General features: G+C 45.6%; 1 protein-coding gene across 2 annotated transcripts in view; it reads left to right on the top strand.

The window, feature by feature from the left end:
• Nucleotides 1–18,290, top strand: part of dzank1 (double zinc ribbon and ankyrin repeat domains 1) — a 30,060-nt gene that overhangs the window by 1,846 nt on the left and 9,924 nt on the right. Inside the window, exons 2-13 of one of the 2 annotated variants that reach the window (XM_050045482.1) lie at nt 1,067–1,191; nt 4,022–4,169; nt 4,352–4,457; nt 5,772–5,835; nt 6,046–6,164; nt 6,259–6,329; nt 11,537–11,654; nt 15,589–15,702; nt 15,781–15,864; nt 15,972–16,094; nt 17,337–17,498; nt 17,580–17,814. In XM_050045482.1, the coding sequence (XP_049901439.1) occupies nt 1,083–1,191; nt 4,022–4,169; nt 4,352–4,457; nt 5,772–5,835; nt 6,046–6,164; nt 6,259–6,329; nt 11,537–11,654; nt 15,589–15,702; nt 15,781–15,864; nt 15,972–16,094; nt 17,337–17,498; nt 17,580–17,814 (1,453 nt within the window). In that variant the 5' untranslated portion in view covers nt 1,067–1,082. Of the gene's footprint in view, nt 1–1,066; nt 1,192–4,021; nt 4,170–4,351; nt 4,458–5,771; nt 5,836–5,946; nt 6,165–6,258; nt 6,330–11,536; nt 11,655–15,588; nt 15,703–15,780; nt 15,865–15,971; nt 16,095–17,336; nt 17,499–17,579; nt 17,815–18,290 lie in introns of both variants that reach the window. The other variant, XM_050045481.1, reaches the window with a different exon arrangement.

The following is an 18,290-nucleotide window of genomic DNA, read 5'->3' as shown; positions in this document are numbered from 1 at the left end:
ACTGATCAGCAGCTCAGTGTGTTCATCTGACCCTAACATTAGAAATGAATTATTTTCCAGTAAGAAAAGGCAGTTAATGTTGATGACCAACTAGTAACTTACTTAACAAACTAGCGAACGTACTTAATATCTGAGTGCATCATCAACAACTTCATGTGAGGTGAATTGGTATGTCTAACAGTCGTACATGTCATCATCTTAGCTTCATGCAACAATGGTATATTAATGTTTTAATCATACATACGAGCAGTAAAGATGTAAAATGGTACTTACACTTGAATGCGCTGTCGTCCGTCATAATGTTGCTCTTTTTTTTCTTTCTCTGTGTCGTATTGTCTGTGTTGTGTTGTCTNGTAAAATGGTACTTACACTTGAATGCGCTGTCGTCCGTCATAATGTTGCTCTTTTTTTTCTTTCTCTGTGTCGTATTGTCTGTGTTGTGTTGTCTTCCGTGTTTTATGTGGGCGTTGGTTGTACACACAGCTCAGTCAGTGCGACGTAACTTTCGCTGCACAAAGGATTGTGGGGCAGAATGGCCAAAGAAGCATGCTGACATGCATACTACGAAATATGACCGGATGTAGTAGAACATCCTGGTACTTTTGGCATGCTGCATCTGACATACTATGTATTGGGACACACTAATTCTTTTTCTGGCATACTAAATAGTATGGTACACTAATTCTTTTTCTGGCATACTAAATAGTATGGTAGTATGAGTATTGGAACGCAGGTTGTGTGTCCCGTGCTGCTCACACAGGAAGCTGTGAGGAGCGTCACTGTATCAGCGGGGAAGAAGTACTCAGATCATTTACTGCAGTAAAAGTACTCCCACGACAGAGTAGAAATACTCGGTTACAAGTTAAGGCCATTCTGGCTGACGTGTACTCTGAGTAAATACTTCTGTTCTTTACTCAAGGTATGAATACAGTACCTTTGCTTGTAACAGAGTATTTCTACACATCAGTACTGTTACTGAGGTAAAAGATGTGAGTACTTCATCCACCTCTGCTGATTGATTGATTGATTGACTGATTGATTGATTGATTGATTGATTGATTGACAGGCAGACAGCCATCGTCATGACAGCAGGATCGGTTTCTGCTCCACTCATCATTCCCATCATCCCCCTGCAGACACACAGAGCCAAGAACCACATGGACACCAACACACCTGTCTCCATCCAGTCAGGTACACCAACACACCTGTCTCCATCCAGTCAGGTACACCAACACACCTGAGACCAATATCATACTTTTACTGCACCACATTACTCTGACAGATTTTTACACTTCATTACAAACTATAATCAATAATCAATAATCAGTGGTGATGTGTCATTAGAGATGAATCCACTCAGCAGGATATAAAGTCCTTAACATGAGCTCCACCTTCAGCAGCTGATCATCACATTCATACATCAGTTACATCATGTAGAGTATTCTGTTACTACCACAGAACCAACTACTAGTTGACTTACTTGACTTAAACCCTTTTTCACTTTGGGGATCAGAGGTCATTCACGAACTTTCTCCAGCTGGTTTGGTGTTGGGCGATCTTCTCTGCTTCCTTCTAGGATGTTCTTGATTCCTTGAGTTCTGCCTCGACAGACCTTCTCCAGGTGTTCTTCGGTCTTCTCGGCTTTCTTTTCCACTGTGGGTTCCAGGAGAAGGACTGTCTGGTCGTGTTGGAGGGCGGTTTCCTCAAGGTGTGCCCAGTCCAGCCTCATTTCCTGCGTTCGACTTGTGCTTCAAGTGGTTCTTGTGGCGTGGTTTGCCAGAACTCTTCTTTTGTACTTGTATTTGGCCAGTATATTCCCAGGATGTGTCTTAAGCATCTGTTAAGAAAGGCTTGCAGTTTGTTGGTGGTGACTTTTGTGGTTCTCCATGTTTCTGCGCCAACACGGACTTGACGTTTGAATTGAAAATGCGGAGTTTGGTTTTTGCGGAGACGTTCTTTGGGTTCCACATTGGTTTTAATATAAGAAAGGATGATCTTGCTTTTCCTATTCTTGTTTGGAAGTCTTTGTCACTTCCCCCGTCTTTCTCAGCAATGCTTCCCAGGTATGTAAATGTGTCCACCTCTTCTAGTGCCTCTTTGTCTAGGTTTATGGGATTGTCTGTTTTATGGTTGATGGTTATTACCTTTGTTTTGGATTTATCGATGTGGGGTCCTGTGGAAGGTGCAATTTTGGTGAGTTTGGTTGTTTTGGTCTGCATCTGTGTTTGACTGTTTGACAGGAGGACTATGTCGTCTGCAAAATCCAGGTCTTCTAAATGGGACCACATTGTCCACTGTATGCCCAGATTTTGTTCGGCTGTGGTGGTCTTCATAATCCAATCGACTGCCAAGAGGAAGAGAAAGGGAGACAGTAAGCAGCCCTGTCGGACTCCTGTATCTACAGTGAAGTAGGGGTGTAACGATACATCGATCCACATCGATACATCTATTCATTGATTAACGATCCGATTATATCGATGCAAAATGAAAACATCGATCCATATCGTCATCTTAAAGATACACATTTATTTTGAAATTCACATAGCACGTCTGTGTCGCCATTTCTGGACAAGCGCGCCTCCGCTCAAACAACAAACAGAGCTCAGAAATAAAATGGTCAAATCATATTCTAGTTGTTTTTGTGAGTTGATGTAAATGATTGTGTTAGATGGGCATATGATATCACGTTATATCGATCGCAGGCTCCTGAATCAAATTGAATCAAAATCGTATCGTGACAGACTTTGTGATATCGGCAAACATCATATCGTCATCCAAACAAATCGATATAATATCGTATCGTGATGAAGCTGGTGATTTACACCCCTACAATGAAGCTGTCTGTGAGATGGCCATTATGTACGAGTTTCCACAAAACGTTTCTGTCTAGACTGTCGAATGCTTTATGGAAGTCGATGAATGTGAGGTTTAGAGATGAATCCACTCAGCAGGCTCTGTTCTACAATAATGCGAAGTGTGGCGATGTGGTCAGTGCATGATGTGCACATGATGTGCATGATCCATCCTGGCAGAAACCTGCCTGCTGGTCTCTGAGCTTCTTTTCTAGTTCTTTTGACAGTCTTTCCAGGATTATCCTCCATAGTATTTTCCCTGGCACAGATGTAAGCATGATGCCTCTGTAGTTATTGCAGTCTTGAAGGTTGCCTTTTTTAGGGAGTTTCACCAGATACCCTTATGTCCATTCGCTGAGCACCTTTTCTTTTTCCCAGATCTGGCGAAAGAGTTGGTGGAGCATTACTGTTGCCGTTTCTGGGTCTGCTTTAATGGCTTCTGGAGGTATTCCATCTGGACCTGGTGCCTTGTTCTTTTTGAGGTTTTCAATAGCTTTTTTTATTTCTTGTTTTTTGGACTTGTTTGTATTGACCTGTGGGGGGTGTACATATAGTACTAGTACCACACAACCAACTACTAATTCCACACAACCAACCACTACTACCATAGAACCAACTACTAGTACCATAGAACCAACTGCTAGTATCACACAACCAACTACTAGTACCACACAACCAACTACTAGTTCCACACAACCAACTACTAGTACCATAGAACCAACTGCTAGTACCACACAACCAACTACTAGTACCACACAACCAACTACTAGTTCCACACAACCAACTACTAGTACCACAGAACCAACTACTAGTACCACAGAACCAACTACTAGTACCACACAACCAACTACTAGTACCACACAACCAACTACTAGTACCACAGAACCAACTACTAGTACCACACAACCAACTACTAGTACCACACAACCAACTACTAGTACCACAGAACCAACTACTAGTACCACAGAACCAACTACTAGTACCACACAACCAACTACTAGTACCACACAACCAACTACTAGTTCCACAGAACCAACTACTAGTACCACAGAACCAACTACTAGTTCCACAGAACCAACTACTAGTACCACACAACCAACCAACTTCTAGTACCACAGTGGTGGTACCACTAGTGGTAGCAGGTGTGTTTGACAGGTGTTTCTCTGCAGACACTCCTGATGTTCTGATCTTCTACACTCTGGATGGGTCGAAGCCGGTGGCAGTGCAGCAGGGGTCAGCTGGCAGCAGCAGGAAGTACACTGGGCCCATCCTGCTGCCTGCAGGTCGAGTCGCCGTCAGAGCTGTAGCTGTCACCAGGTAACTGCTCACCTGTCACCAGGTAACTGCTCACCTGTCACCAGGTAACTGTTCACCTGTCACCAGGTAACTGCTCACCTGTCACCAGGTAACTGTTCACCTGTCACCAGGTAACTGTTCACCTGTCATCAGGTAACTGCTCACCTGTTGGAGCAGTAGCTGAGCTGTATGTCTGTCTGTAGTGACGGCAGGGAGAGCTCCGTGGTGACGAAGGTTTTCTCCGTTGAACTCGTGGATGCAAACAACAGGAAGGAGAGCGAGGAGAACTTCCTGTGGGGCGACCAGCAGGTAATCACATATACGAACACAGACCACATTTCCCATCAGCACCTGCAGAGGATCAACATGTCAGCAGGAGGCACACAGTAAAGCAGTCTCTTTCAGACTCTTTTCTTTGGATGGTCGTTAATATTGCAGACCTCTGATCATGTAAAACAACAACCGGACATTTGTTTTAAAAAACAAATTTCAGTCGGCGTTTAATCGGAAATAAAACTCTTTACATTAAAGAACCTGAACCCTGATGTCAGCTAACTACAGCGAGAATGCCGAGAGGAAGTCTGTGACGGCCGTGGATGTGGCGTGTGCTCTGAGGAGGCAGGGACGCATTCTGTGCGGCTTCAGTGAATAAATAGATTTGTCCATTATTACGATCTGAGAACCGGGTCTGAAGTATAAACGTTTATATTTCAGTTTTCTTGGCTGCATATTTAAAAGGTCACAAAATATTTGGCTATTTAATGTGTTATTAACGAAGTTACTTTTTATTTTTTTATTAATTTCCCACCGGACATTTCAGCCATTTATATTTTCATCTGTTGGACGAACACAGGTGACCGACCAGAAGCCGACCTGTGCCAGCAAATGTAAACGCTGTTTTAAAGCCCATTTTAGCGCCTAAACTGTAGGACTACAGCTCCCAGGTCGGTCACATGATGTCATTGGGCCCTAAAAGATTTTTTCCCATTGACTGACATTGGGAAAGAGACGTCTGTAAATCACTGGATACGTTATTTTTGGCGTCACAACCCCCATGAAACGACTTGGTTCACTGAAAAATGTTATCAGTTTGCTCCAATAACAAAAGTTTAGAAGAGTCGCGCAATTAAATCTTTTTATTTCCATTTAAATTAGTGGAGTGCTAAATAGGAAGTTACTAAAGATATATATATTTTTTGGGACATTTTTGCCTAATAGATAGGACAGTTGAGCATGAAGGGGGAGAGAGAGAGGGAGTGACATGCAGCAAAGGGTCACAGGCTGGAGTCGAAACCCGGGCTGCTGCGGCAAAAGCCTTGTACATGGGGCGCCTGCTCTACCACTAAGCCACCGACACCCCAGTAAACAGGAAGTTAGCTGCTCAGTTGGCGAAGTCTCTAGCACGCCCGCCCTATGGGCCCAGTGATGCCTTAGATCTGGTCGTTTTACAGCCAGGAAGTTGAACATTTTCATCTTCATGCACCACTGAGCAACTTTGATGAACAGCGTCCGCCCCCCCTCCCCCCCAACACTGTATCCAATGATGATCAACTGTGAGTCCTCCATCATTGTCTTATAAAACATGTCGCAGTAAGTTTTCATGGGTTTTTTTTTTTTTTTCAGCGTCCGTCTGAAGGAACCTCATGTTCTGCTGAGAACTCTGCAGGTTCCTCACTGAGGCCTCCAGGTTTGTTCCTCTGGGTACTATACTGACATTAAAATATACTTTCACTGATTGAACTCTTAATGTGTTTGAACTGCGTTTAAAAACCCCTGGAAGTTGTTCTTTATTATCCAGAGTCAGATTCATGTGATAAGCTTAGCTTAGCACAAAGACTGGAGGCAGAGGGAAACTGGGATATCACTTCCTTCTTCCTGTCCTGTTGTTGGTCTTCAGAGCAGAGGATGATGGGAAACGCCTCTCCTCAATCAGGTCCTCGTTTCCTGAACAGTCGATTGGGCTGTCCAACAAACAAACAACAACAAACTGGATCCTCTAAATGTTCCCAGTCAGCGGTAAACACCATCAACTCACCCAAACCAGCACCACACGCCGCTGCCGTACTGAAACCTGTCTGTGTTGACTTTTGTTGTGTTTCCTGTCTGTCAGAGTTCAGGTGTGTTGAAGCAGCTGAGCAGCACACAGACGTCCCGAATCCTCCGAGAGACTGACTTCCTGCGGTACGAACAGATACAAACTAAAACACTGATTATCTGGTGCGAAGGTCGTCATCACTGAATATCGCAAAGCATCGTCAGTATTCTTCTATTAATGCAGACAAATTTATTATGTCAGGATTGAAATGTCTCATCTAGACCCAGTATCTTAACAAACACTTTAAACATTTTTAATTAAGTCAAATGAAAACAAACATGTAGGTCCGTTAATCCAATCAGAAGAAACCTGCAACATTATACTAATACTAATACTACATAATACTTTTTTTTTTTTTTTTTGTTTACAAATTTCCTGAGAGTCAAAGGAACCATGAGAACATGGTTATAATCATATAATCAGAGGTTTCAGTGACACAGACTGTTGAGTTTGTGATGAAGAAATATATAAAAGCATCATCTGCATAATGTTGAATAATCAAAACAATTTAATGGGAGCTCATTAACAAAAACAGAAAACCAAAGTGGCCCTAAAGTAGAACCTTGAGGAACACCTTTCTGCTGAGTGAACAACAACACAGTGTTGTAGGAGTATACCAGTTACCCCTCCACAATGCATGCTGGGAACAGGGTTGCAGTGATAAACAGGTTTTACTGTGGTTTGAAAATTGACGTTTTATTTACATTGCTCATCTACATTACTGAAAAAAAAAGGCAGCCGGATAGAAAATCCAACCTGCTTGCACACATTTCCTCACCTCCTCCTCCTCAGACTCTTTACACATACTTCCATTAAAAATAGTTTTACATTTCAATTATGATGAAGTTTGTGTTCAACCAAAAAAAAGGTTCCACTGATAATAGAGATTGTGTAACACCATGATGACGTGAGACAGCGATATTTTCTGCTATGGTTATCATACTGTAAAAATCTCAGACTGTTGCAACCCTGGTTGGGAAAGGCCGACAGCATGGAGCTGATCTCAGGCTGCGTTCACTCCTGTTCAGTTCCTGTTCACACTGACTTTTTACAAAAGAACCTGGAGGAGTAAACAGGAAGTTGTAGCGACTGACAGGTGACTGGTTAATTGGACAGTTTTGGCATCATCAGGACCCACGTGGGGAAATCCAACAGACGTTTGTGCAGCAGCACTTTAATGCTTCTGAAGTGTTTCTGTTTCTGAGGTTTGGTCTCACACAGAGCTCTCAGAGAAAGAAGTGACTGTCAGCATTATCAGGAGGCTGTTATCAGACTGCAGGTCAGAGACATGTGGTGAATAATGACTGACACACACACAGGATGAAGAGAAGGCATCCTGTACAGTAATGATGTGGAGCTTCATACTGTGGGAACACTGTCGCACACTTTTAAAAAAATATATTTAAACACAACAAATACAAATTACACAACTACACTGAAACACATCACAAACCACTGACATACACATATGGTAGTAAAAGGAAAAAATTTACAGACACACAAAAAAACAAATCAACAACAAAACAAACAACCAAAAACAACTAATTCATGATGTCATAATCTATTCCATCTTTTTTCACAGCCACTTAATTGCCTCGGCCTCGTAGCAATAACGCTTCCGAACATAAAGAAATGTTTATGCAGGCGCTTAACCGGTCCGTTGTGGTGAAAAGGGATCTTAGCCAAAAAGCGAAGCTCTCGATTTACCGGTCAATCTACGTCCCAACCCTCACCTATGGTCATGAGCTCTGGGTAGTGACCAAAAGAATGAGATCGCGATGGTCATGAGCTCTGGGTAGTGACCAAAAGAATGAGATCGCGAGTACAAGCGGCCAAAATGAGTTTCCTCCGCAGAGTGGCTGGGCTCAGCCTTAGGGATAGGGTGAGGAGCTCAGACATCCGGGAGGGACTCGGAGTAGAGCCGCTGCTCCTCCACATCGAGAGGAGCCAGTTGAGGTGGTTCGGGCTTATGGTAAGGATGCCTTCCGGATGCCTCCCTTGGGAGGTGTTTCGGGCATGTTCAACCGGGAGGAGACCTCGGGGCCACCCCAGGACACGCTGGAGGGACTACATCGCCCGGCTGGCCTGGGAACGCCTCGGGGTTCCCGCGGAAGAGCTGACGGAAGTGGCTGGGGAGAGGACTGTCTGGGCTTCTTTGCTGAGGCTACTGCCCTGCGACCCGGACCCGGATAAGCGGAGGACGATGAGTACGAGTACGAGTACGAGTACGAAATTATTATTATTATTGTTAATAATGATAACAATAATATTCTCTTCGAGGTATAGCAGTGGAACACGTTGTCACGTTCAGTGATCGTTCAGTGTTCTGTTGTCTCCGTCTCCTCTGAGCTCGTCTTGTGTCACTGTCACCGTCATGGAGATCCCGTTTCGTCCCACCAAACTCGTTTGCTTCTTCGTCCAATCAGATTCAGAATGTTGATCGAAACAGGAAGTGTCAGAGTCTGAGTCCATCAACATCTCCACGGCTGGTGCAACTGTAAACTTTTCCGCCGGCGCCGGCTGATTGTGCAGTTTACAAGTTGCTAGATCTTCTTACAGTTTCCAGTGGATCTTCGTCTGCGCTTGTTTTTGGACACGACAGTGCTGTTCTATTTCACAAGGTCTGCTGTGCCTTCTTTGTAAGGGAGCTGATGTTCAGCTCCCACTTGAGGTCCTGGGTGATGGTGGTCCCCAGGAAGCAGAATGACTCCACAGTGTCGACTGGCGAGTCATACAGGGTGATGGGGGTGGGCGGGGCTTGGTTCTTCCTGAACACTACAGCCATCTCCACTGTCTTTAGAGCGTTGAGCTCCAGGTTGTTTAGCCTGCACCAGGTCACCAGCTGGTCAATCTCCTACCTGTAGGCGGACTCATCCCCTTCAGAGATGAGTCTAATGAGGGTGGTGTCGTCCATGAACTTCAGGAGCTTGACGGACTGATGACTGGAGGTGCAGCTGTTGGTGTACAGGAAGAAGAGCAGAGGAGAAAAAACACAGCCTTGGGGGGATCCAGTGTTGACAGTCTGGGTGTCAGAAACATGTCTCCCCAGTTTCACGTGCTGCCTCCTGTCAGACAGGAAGTCAGTGATCCACCTGCAGGTGGAGTCTGGCACACTCAGCTGGGAGATCTTGTCCTGTAGCTGAGCTGGGATGATTGTACTGAGGGCAGAGCTGAAGTCCACAAACAGGATCCTGGCGTAGGTTCCTGGGGAGTCCAGATGCTGGAGGGTGAAGTGGAGGGCCATGTTGACAGTGTCGTCTACAGACCTGTTGGCTCTGTAGGCGAACTGCAGGGGGTCCAGGAGAAGGTCGGTGATGGCCTTGAGGTGTGACAGCACAAGACGCTCAAAGGACTTCATTACCACAGAGGTCAGGGCGATGGGTCTGTAGTCATTAAGTCCTGTGGTCCTTGGCTTTGGATGGGAATGATGGTGGAGGTCTTGAGGCAGGCTGGCACCTGGCATGTCTCCAGTGAGGTGTTGAAGATGTGGGTGAACACCGGAGACAGCAGGTCGGCGCAGTGCTTCAAGGTGGATGGAGAGACAGAGTCTGGTCCGGCTGCTTTGCTGGGTTCTGCCTCGTAAAGACCCTGTTGACATCCCTCTCCTGGATAGTGAGAGTGGAGGTGGGGGCCATAGGTGCAGGCAGTTGAGGGGGGGGCAGGCCCCTAATGAGGTGGGGGAGGTGATGCTGGTGGATTGGAGCTGGTGGTTGCGGAGGATGGTGTCCGGACTGTCCCATTGTCTTTCAAATCGACAGTAAAACTTGTACAGATCGTTGGCTAGGCGCAGGGTTAGATTTGTAGTTTGTAATCTGTCTGAGCCCCTTCCAGACAGAAGCAGAGTCATTGGCTGAGAACTGGTGTTGTAGTTTCTCAGCATACAGCTGTTAGCTTCCCTCACCGCCTTGCTAAACCTGTACTTTGACTCTTTAAACCTCTCCTTGTCCCCACTCCTGAACGCCTCTTCCCTCAGCCGCCTCAACTGTCTGAGTTTAGGACTAAACCAGGGTTTGTCATTGTTATACCTCACTGTGGTGCGTGATGTTTTATCTAAATCATGTTATTTAATAAATCTCATCATGTGGCAGTGGACACACTGGAAAGTGTAAATGAGGTTTCTGTCTGATAAACTCAGGTGGAGACATAAATCCAAATAAATGACATAGTAATCTAAATCCTGCCGAGGTTTCATTGAAGAGGCCCCGCCCTCACTTCCAGCAAATCGTGTACTGTGCAAAGCATTGTGGGGATTTTATACCCGCAGAGGATCCACACATGCATCCTTTGAATTTCTCTGAAAGAAGGACTCAGTCCTTCGTGAAACTCAGTAGGATCTTTGACATTGGAACAGTCCTTCGGCGGGTCGATGACGTCCTTCAAATTCAGTTTGGGCTGACTTTGGAAACCAAACAATCTTTGTGCCTCTTCAAATCTTCTGTTTCTTCAATTTCATTCAGTTTTATTTATAAAGCCAAATATCAATCAATCAAACTTTATTCATATAGCACTTTTTATACAAAAATAACGCAACACAAAGTGCTTCACACAATAAAAACAAACACATCTATAAATTCTGAGAGACTGTAATTGTAAGGACTGAAATTATAACAGGCTTATTAAACTAAGGAGCTGAGGAAACACCAGAGGCAGGACAAAAACTTAAAATAGAAAACAATTTTAGATTAGTCAATAAATAAGTTAAAATAAATAAATAAGTGACAAAATGGAAGAATGTGTCAGCTAAGAAGAGAGATTAATAAAAATAAATACACAATTTAAAAAAAACATAAAAACAATAATAAATTAATTAAAATACTAATAATAATAATAATAATAATAATAATAAAATAAAAGACATTTCAATTAAAAGCCAGGCTAAATAGGTCGGTCTTGAGTTTGCTTTTACAAACATCACCACTCTCTGCGGCCCTCAGGTCTTCAGGCAGGCTGTTCCACAGACGTGGACCATAGTTATGAACAGTTTCACAGCTGATCAGAAAAAACTCCCCAAAAAAACCTTTAACAGGGAGAAAATGGTAGAAAGCTCAGGAGGAGACACAGAGGAGGGCTCTGTCTTCTTCTGGACAAACTGTCACAGGTTTCGCCTCCAGAGTGAAAGTCCTCTGACCTGGGGACAGGAGCGTCCTGATGAGTCTGAGGCTTCACCTTTAAAAGCAGGAAGTGTTCTTGTTGGAGAGGAAGACTTTTACAATCACCTTATTTAAAGCTGACATCATGACATTAACCTGAGAGCTATCTAACTCTGTCTGTCTGTACCTGTCTGTGTGTCCAGGTGTGCTCAGTGTCTGAGTTTCCGTCCTTCAGATCCTTTTGCTCGGTTCTGTGCTCAGTGTGGAGCTGCAGTTCCTCCGTTACCTGAGCAGAGACTGCCCCCTGCTGAGAAAGGACAGGTACTGCACACACACCTGAACGTCCCTCGACCACCCAACAGAAGGTCGGCGCGGCGAGATGTGCGCATAAAAGACAAAGACACATTATGCAGCACCTGCAGAGAGTGAAAAGCACCAAGTGCTGCCAAGCGAACAGCTTGTCAGAGCTCCTGTACATATTTATACAGTCCTGCAGGGACGATGTTCTTCCGTAGGCCGACCCTGAGGTCAACGTTGGCAAACAGCCAATCAGATTGTTCCACTGGATTTTGGATTATTACAGAAAATAAACAAACATGTCTGATCCTTCAGGTTCTGTTCAGAGAGATAATCTTCACTAATGAGCTTTATGGTTATTGAAGTAAAAAGCTAACGTTAGGCTGTAAACAAACTGACAACTGACGAATGACTTAACATGTTCAGCGTGATGACGTTCTGTAGTCTCATTTAGACACTTGTTAGAGACACATGAAGCTCCTAAACTGACATAGAACAAAAGGTGAACATCTCTTCAGCTCGTGTTAACAACACACACTGAACCAAAAACACACTGACTTCAAGACGAGGGAACAGGAAGTGCTTACATGCTAACATGCTAACTCATTCCTGGGTTTTAGGACTCGTTCCTGCGGCGCTCTTCGAGGTAAGGTGCAAACGTTTGGTACAAACTGGCCCGTCTCTGTGAAAATGAGCCTCATTGCAAAAACAGTCCAGTTCAGACGGATCAGCGCAGACAGTCACACGCAGTCTAATTATTAGCATCTGCAGACAGTTGGTGGGGACAGAGGTGCAGGTGAAACAGGCGTCCTCCGCTTCAGATCAGCTTCTTTGACAGACAGGATGTTGAATCTTGAACATGGTTTCTCTCTGTCATATTTAAATTCCTGCCTGATGTTTGGAGGAACGCCTCTGCACGTTCTCGGTCACGTGGTTGGTCACGGCATCCGTCACATCGTCGGTCAGGACCTGCAGATTTTCTTTTCTCCCTTCATCGTCCTGTCTCCTGGTCACAGCGGCAACATTTAGACTCTGTCACACAGAATGTCCGAACATAACAGACGTGTTCGAGCTGAAACATCATCAGCACAGTATTTGTTGTGAGTCGGACTTTGAGATGTGCAGGAAGTTGTTACAAGTGATGCACAATTCTCACTTCTCAGCGAGTTACTGTCTGTCTACTGATGGCGAAGATAGCGGCGCGCACAGATGCACGGCTCGGTGCTCTTCTGGCCAGTGTGTTGTATGGGTTCCTGACGTTTTTCAGCTCAGCGACCTACATCTGCAGCCGGCACGATCTCATACAGATAGGTTTACAGAACGAGGGACACGCTACAGCTGAGTTTCTCGGCTCACAAAGCATCCTGGACGACAAAGCTAGGACTCCAGGCCCTCCCTGGATTACAATCTCAGCAAGGAGATGGCGGCAGCGGTGCGAGAGAAAGCAGAAGTGGGGCGGCAGAGTCGGCGTGCTAGCGAGGCTACGGAGGCAGCCGCACAAACCACCGCTTCCCAACGTTTTCCTCGCCAATGGGAGGTCCCTCACCAACAAGCTGGATGAGCTGAAGCTACAGATTGCAGCGAACAAGACTGGCGGGGATAGCTGCATTCTGTTATTCACCAAGACCTGGCTTCATGCACTCATCCCGGACACGGCTATTGAGCTAGCGGGCTACACAGCATATCGGCAGGACAGGACTAAGGCCTCTGGGAAGAGCAGAGGAGGGGGGGTTATGCATTTATGTGAACAACAGCTGGTGCACCAATGCCAAGGTGTTAGCCAGCCACTGCTCCCCAGACCTGGAGTTTGTGACTGTCAGATTCTGCCCAAAAGGAACATTAACACTCTCAATGACTACCGTCCCGTAGTACTCACACCCATCATTATGAAGTGCTTTGAGAAGCTGGTGCGGCGACACATCATTGCCAGTCTACCACCGGTTCTGGACACACACCAGTTTGCCTACAGAGCCAGCAGATCCACGGAGGATGCTATGGCTACAGCTCTCCATGCTGCTTTGTCCCACCTAGAGCAGCGGGGGAGCTACGTGAGGCTGCTCTTCGTGGATTTCTGTTCGGCATTCAACACCATCCTTCCGCACAGACTGGTGTCCAAGCTGACAGAACTGGGTCTCTCACCATCCATCTGCTACTGGATCCTGGATTTGCTATCAGCCGCTCACAGAGGGTTAGAGTGGGCCCTCATACCTCCACTGCTCTCAGCCTCAGCACCAGCTCACCGCAGGGCTGTGTGCTGAGCCCCCTACTCTACACCCTCCACACCTACGACTGCGCCCCCACCCACCCCAGCAATACTTTTATATATTTGCTGATGACACCACAGTGGTTGGACTCATCTCTGGGGGGATGAATCGGCCTACAAGGACGACGTGGAGCGGGTGTCCAGGTGGTGCGGCGATAAGGCTCCTAACACCACCAAGACAAAGGAGGTGATCGTCGACTACAGGAAAAATAAAACAGACATTCAACGACTCTACATCACTGGGGACTATGTTGAGAGGGTCTCGACCTTCCTGTTCCTCTGCATCCACATGGAGGAGGACCTGGCCTGGAGCACCAACATCACGGAGCTGATAAAGAAGGCAGAGCAGAGACTCTACTTCCTGAGACTCCTCAGGAAGAACCATCTCTCCCAGAAGCTGCTTGTGGCCTTCTACTGCAGCTCACATATGGAGTGTGTGTGTGTGTGTGTGTGTGTGTGTGTGTGTGGTACGCCAGCGGGACAACAGCAGAGAGGAAGACGCTTCAGAGGGTCATCACCACAGCCCAGAAAACCACTGGTTGCCCTCTCCATACCCTGGAAGAACTTTATGATTCCTGCTGTCTCAGCAGAGCCCAAACCATTCTCAAGGACCCAACACACCCAGGACACTCCCTGTTTGAACTGTTGATACAGGACAATTAAAACCAGAACAAACCGGTTCAAGAACAGTTTTTATCCCAGGGCAATAATCACACTGAATGACAAATTGCACTAATGAATGCACATGTATGTTTTTGTTGCTGCTGCTAAGAGGATGTGAACGTCCAATTATAGCTCTATTTTTTATAGTTTTTAAATTGTTGTTACTGTTTCTTAACATAGCTTTTTGTTGTCTTTCACACTGCAGCAGACGAGTAGGGGGACATGACGAGGAGGAGGATATGACCAGGAGGGGGACATGACGGGGAGGAGGATATGACCAGGAGGGGGACATGACGGGGAGGGGGACATGACGGGGAGGGGAACATGACGAGGAGGAGGATATGACCAGGAGGGGGACATGACGAGGAGGGGGACATGACGAGGAGGGGGATATAACGAGGAGGGGGACATGACGAGTAGGGGGACATGACGAGTAGGGGGACATGACGAGTAGGGGAATTGTGATTGTGATTCTTACCCTGACACTGCATAGTGCCAGTGCAAGTGAAACAGACTCTCCAGCAGTGACGGCGGAGTCATCCAACCTGTTGTGAGTTGATGAACCATCACAAGGTTCTTGGATATATATTTCGAGGGCTCAAAAACTCCATTGTGTTACTTTAAATATCGATGTCAGATTTTATGAATCGATATCAGGTCATTCAAATGATTGACGATCGATTTGATTCGGATGACTCAATTATTTGAACCCCCCCCCCCAGTTCAGTAGTTTTATATCGAGGTTCGGGGGGAACGGCAGCCGAGCTCTCCTGGTAGTCACCCCAAAACTCTGGAACAGTTTCCATTTTCACCAAAGTGTCTGTCGACAAGTTTCAGCTGAAGGCCGACGTGTTTTCTGAGTCCGCCGAGCTTCCCGCAGGTTCACAGGAGTTGATCAGATGTGACTCTGTATTGTTCTGTTGTAACGTCTGACCGTGCAGCTCAAACACTGGTCACTGTTTCACCTGCTGTAGGTGTGACGTGACACTGAGATGGTCTCATGGCGTGTTACTGTGTGTGTTTTGTCGTCAGATGGTCTGCTGTGTGTTCTGTAACACTCTGGTTCCTGTGAACACTCAGACCTGTTTAATCTGCGACGCCTCCATCCATCAACAGCTCCGCCCACAGTCCAGCCTCACACTGCAGGTACGTTCACTGTCGTCTTCACGCACACACCTGACGCACCTGTCAGCGCTGATTGTACTCTGTGTGTTTGCTGTGCAGGAGCATGTGGTGTGTGTTTGCTGTGGCAGCGGGAATCCACCTCACGTCTCCAACTGTTTGACCTGCGAGAGCCGCCTGCAGCTGGTAACACGCACACACACACACACACACACACACACTTTGTTTTAACTGACTCATCTGCAGAGATTTACCTGTGTGTGTGTGTGTGTGTGTGTGTGTGTGTGCTGCAGGCAGTGTGTGTTAGGAACAGCGCCCCCTCTGTCCACTCAGCAGGCAGCAGAAAGTTGACCTGCTCCAGATGTAAACGTTTGAACCACAGTGACGCCAGATACTGCGACTGGTGCGGCTCAAAGGTGAACACACACCTGCGCTCAGCCGTCGTACACCTGCAATAACTCCAACTACTGCAACCACTACGACTACAAAGACTACTCAAACTGCTACAACTACTTTCATGACTACTGCAACTAATAACGATAACAATAATAATAATAATAACTTTATTTGTAAAGCACCTTTCACACATAAAATGCAGCTCAAAGTGATTCACAAGGCTTAACTATACAGTGAGCAGTGATAACTAACATGTCTTTGGGGTCATCATGTGGGAACCTCCTTTCACCAGTGTTTGGTCTAGTTGGTCCCACGACACCTCCAGGAGGCTAGACAGTGATCTCTGGCGTCCCAGAGACACTCCCCTAATGCCAGGTCTCACTGCTTCCCACACCAACCCAATAACCTCCTTTACCTTACTTACACATGGCTTTCTCAGCCCAAACAGCACAACAATATTATAGTAGAAACAGCAAAATAAAAACATAGATAAAATACAATAAAACAAATGAGTAAAAATCAGTATATTAAAAACGGAATAAAATACAATAAAGAGAAAATGAATAAAACATGTTTGAGGGATAAAAGATAATAATGAGTTAGCTAAAAGCCTTCCCAAAGAGGTGTGTTTTAAGTTCTTTTTTAAAAATGGCCACAGTGGTTGCCTGTCTTAAACACATGGGCAGGGTGTTCCACAGTTTTGGTGCATAGTTCATGAAAGCAGCATCCCCGCTTTGTTTATGGAGCGCTTTGGGCACAATTTAAAGACCAGCTTTGGAGGACCTCAGGGCTTTTTGTGGTTCATAAAATGTTAAAAGGTCAGAGATGTATGAAGGTGCTATACCGTTAAGAGCTTTGTAAGTAATTAAAAGGACCTTAAAATCAATTCTACAAGAAACAGGGAGCCAGTGCAGTTCAGTGAAAACAGGAGTGACATGCACTCTCTTCTTGGTCTTGGTTAGAAGTGTGGCTGCAGAATTTTCCAACTTTTTATGGCTGTTTTGGGAGACCAGTAAAAAGTGCATTGCAGTAGTCTAATCTGCTACTGATAAAAGCATGAATCACTGTTTCAGCATCCTGTTTTGTTAAAAATGGCCGCACTTTGGACTGCTACAACTTCTTTGACTACTGCAACTACTGTAACTACCTTAACTACTACAACTACTTTGACTACTTTGACTACCACAACTACTAAAACTACTGCTAACTGCTAACACGTGACATATTTACGTTAAACATGTTTACTTGATGTGTATTTCCAGCCCGGTCATGCTGCCAGTTGTGTTGTTTGTTGGCGATGTGGAGCAAGCGGACACCCGTACGCCTTCTATTGTACAGCCTGCAGCGCATTCCTGGAAGCCCCACCCCCACCTACATCCTGCAGTGACATCACACGACCTGTTGAGGGCGTCGCCACCAACCAGGTATGCATCACCGTTGCCATGATGTCACTCACGGGTCATTATATGATGTACAACATTAAACGGGCTGCTCTCTGTGAACAGGTTTCAGCTCCGACATCCCATAATGCCACCTGGCAGGCCACGCCCTCATTAGTTCCCACCCCAGGCAGAAAGTTAGCCACACCCACTTCTGAGCAGTACACGCAGACTGTTGGGCTCTATTACCCATCAGCCACTGAGATGGAGAGGAAGGAGCAACAGAGGGCGCAACAACTCAGCCGGCAGCAGGCGACCAGAGACCGCCAACCGCTGCTGACCGCCATCAGCCCAGGCAGAGGTAAAGTTCTACAGAGGTAAAGTTCTACAGAGGTAAAGTTTTACAGAGATAAGGTTCTACAGAGGTAAAGTTCTACAGAGATAAGGTTCTACAGACATAAAGTTATACAGAGATAAAATTCTACAAAGATAAGGTTCTACAGAGGTAAAGTTCTACAGAGATAAGGTTCTACAGACATAAAGTTTTATAAAGATAAGGTTCTACAGAGGTACAGTACTACAGAGATAAAGTTCTACAGAGATAAAGTTCTACAGAGGTAAAGTTCTACAGAGATAAAGTTCAACAGAGGTAAAGTTCTACAGAGGTACAGTACTACAGAGATAAAGTTCAACAGAGATAAAGTTCGACAGAGGTAAAGTTTTACAGAGATAAGGTTCTACAGAGGTAAAGTTCTACAGACAAAGTTCTACAGAGGTAAAGTTCTACAGAGATTCTACAGAGGTAAAGTTCTACAGAGGTAAAGTTCTACAGAGGTA

The sequence above is a fragment of the Epinephelus moara genome, chromosome 5 (genome assembly GCF_006386435.1).
Source record: "Epinephelus moara isolate mb chromosome 5, YSFRI_EMoa_1.0, whole genome shotgun sequence".
In the NCBI taxonomy this organism is placed as follows: Eukaryota; Metazoa; Chordata; class Actinopteri; order Perciformes; family Serranidae; genus Epinephelus; species Epinephelus moara.
This window is presented reverse-complemented; position numbering and strand designations above follow the sequence as displayed.